Raw genomic sequence first — 2,500 nt, 5'->3', positions numbered from 1 at the left:
AGAGAGAGAGAGAAAGAGAGAGTGAGAAAGAAAGAAAGAGAGAGAGAGAGAGAGAGAGAGAGAGAGAGAGAGAGATAGAGAGAGAGAGAGAGAGAGAGAGAGAGAGAGAGAGAGAGAGAGAGAGGGGGGGGGGGGCTCAGACAAACATAAAGCACTATACTAAAACATGCTCTCATCACCTGCCGGAATAACATCGTCCGCCTTCAAGGGTGTGGAGGCGATCCTGTATGGAGTCATGGTAGCGAAGCCCGTGTAAGGATCATCGTCTTCGGAGAGACAATACTCACTGCCCGCGGTATTGCGTACCTCTTCTTTCTTGTTTGCAGAGTCCATAAGTTTTTGTGTCAAGTCTAGAGGTTCTGTGCCCTCGTAATTATACACGCCTGATTCTGAGACCTCGGTTTCTGACATCTCTGAACTCTCGGTTTCTGATGTCTCTAAATCCTCGGATTCTGACGTCTCTAAACTCTCGGTTTCTGACGTATCTGAATTTTCGGTTTCTGACGTATCTGAAATCTCGGCATCTTCGTCATCTGATGTCTCTGAGGTCTCTAAGTCTGTGAAATGTGACGTCGGCGAGGTCAAAGCACCTAAAACTCTTGTCGCTAAAGATCTTGTATATCCCTTCACATCCACTTGAACATTCACCAACGCCAGCGCCAACAGAAGGCCGAGGGAGCCAGCGAGTTGCCACTTCATCCTGCTCTCAATCGCTCAACTGCAAAAGATGTCACAATAAAACCCAGCATTCTCTTGACTTAGGATCACTTTCTAAATAACCAAAATGAATAATAAAAGCAAGTCTGTCATCATTCGAATAATGAATATTTCACATTTACATTTTAAAATCAGTTAACCTTAACTGCATAAAAAAATACTCTTCCAAGTAGCGTGTACGGATTTGTTATAGTTTTCATTCCCTATGCTTCTTATACACTCCTTATGTATTGTGAAGAGTTTTGCTTTATTTTCAGTAATTGAACGTGCTTGAGGTTCTATCGGCTGAGCAGGGTACACCTAAGCTCATTAGTTTCTTACACATTCAACACCCGCGGCATTCCAAGTTTCTAACCGCCCCCCGAGCGAGTACCCGAGGTTAGGAACCATCGCTTGAAACGTGTTCGCTTAGGGGGGGGGGGGGGCTTCTTCGGATTCTGTGATTCTTGTTGTGGTCTCAGCAACCTGAATTAGTTTATTACGAGGCCATTGTCAAAGATCTGAACCAGACCCCGTGTTTAATCCACTTCACGAAACGAAACCTCGGAACTCAATATTAACATCGAAGGTTTGAAATTAGCTTTGCTCTCAGATTTTTTTTTCTTTTCTTTTTTAGCATATAGATTCTAAATAACCGCACCTCAACTCCTCTGACCGTGAGCCCAGAAGGACCTCTAACCTCTTACCGGGATCGCTGTTAGGGTGACCGGGGTTGCTGTGACAGTTTTTCGAAAGGGTTGGGCATGACCGGTTGCGTGGAAGTATTTTGTCCAAAATTCTTGCCTTGGAGTTGCTCATCTTCAACCATACATTATTTTTCACAGTAATAATCGAACTTGAACTAGAGATTTTTCTCCATTTGTCTTCACGTAAGATTTATTCCGTTGAAGATCACGTGTCAACCTCATTTGTTAGGTATATAATTCGCTTAAAAAAATAGGTATATAATCACCTCACAGCAGAGGGATAACATTCTAAACCACAACTATTCACAAGAGGAAAACAAAACAAAATCTTGTTTTAGATGCAACGCAGTTCATCATATTTAAAAGAGACACATTTCTAACGGTCGCGTGACGTCACGAGTCAATTTTCCCGGCATAAAACACCACAAAGGTATTTGACGCCTATTCTACTCCAAATTTCTTCTCCTCTTCCAATAAAACAAACGTATCCCAATACCGGAAGTGACTCGGAAACTGAAATAACTTTCTCCTAAATACTTTAGCCTTATAATCAAGCGTCCTTCACCCATATGCATTTCCTTCGTGTTCATGACTTCTAAGATAATTTCGCAACAATCTAAAAGCAAGTACACAACGGCAGCTACGAAAACCTTCTTTCTGGACAACAGTGGCGTAAATCGACTACATTACCTCGTCTCGAAAGGGATTTTTGGAGAGGGAAAGCCGAGGGCCGTGTGACGTGGCGGCCGATTCGATGCGACTGAAGGTTTCCCTCCAAAATGGGTCACGTGATTATTTTATTCATTATTATTATTATAATTTTTTTTTTTTTTTTTTGTTAAGGCGTTTTACAAGGGAGAAAAAAGATGTTTAGATGAGTAAGAACGAGAGTAAATGGGGATATAATCGAAGGAATGGTTTACTATGAAGAGGATGATAATAATTAAATAAAATGTATACAAGATGAGTCAATTCTTCTGCCTAATGGGTCACGTGATCAACATTTTTTTGGATGATATTTCTTTTTTTTCCATAGTACTAGATCCCAACACATCATACTGATAAAGTTAGAATATGCTAACTTGAAAGTAATTTGA

General features: G+C 41.1%; 1 protein-coding gene across 1 annotated transcript in view; it reads right to left on the bottom strand.

Moving 5' to 3' along the window:
• The window catches only part of LOC125029084 (multiple inositol polyphosphate phosphatase 1-like), a 10,882-nt gene extending 8,706 nt beyond the window's left edge, over positions 1-2,176 (bottom strand). Inside the window, exons 1-2 of the mRNA XM_047618856.1 lie at positions 2,094-2,176; positions 180-718 (exon numbers count right to left, since the gene is read on the bottom strand). Coding sequence (XP_047474812.1) covers positions 180-699 — 520 coding nt within the window. The 5' untranslated portion in view covers positions 700-718; positions 2,094-2,176. The remainder of the gene's footprint in view (positions 1-179; positions 719-2,093) is intronic.
• Positions 2,177-2,500: the final 324 nt, after the last annotated feature.

The sequence above is a fragment of the Penaeus chinensis genome, chromosome 9 (genome assembly GCF_019202785.1).
Source record: "Penaeus chinensis breed Huanghai No. 1 chromosome 9, ASM1920278v2, whole genome shotgun sequence".
In the NCBI taxonomy this organism is placed as follows: Eukaryota; Metazoa; Arthropoda; class Malacostraca; order Decapoda; family Penaeidae; genus Penaeus; species Penaeus chinensis.
The sequence above is the reverse complement of the archived record's forward strand: the minus strand, read 5'-3'. Positions and strand labels throughout refer to the sequence as shown.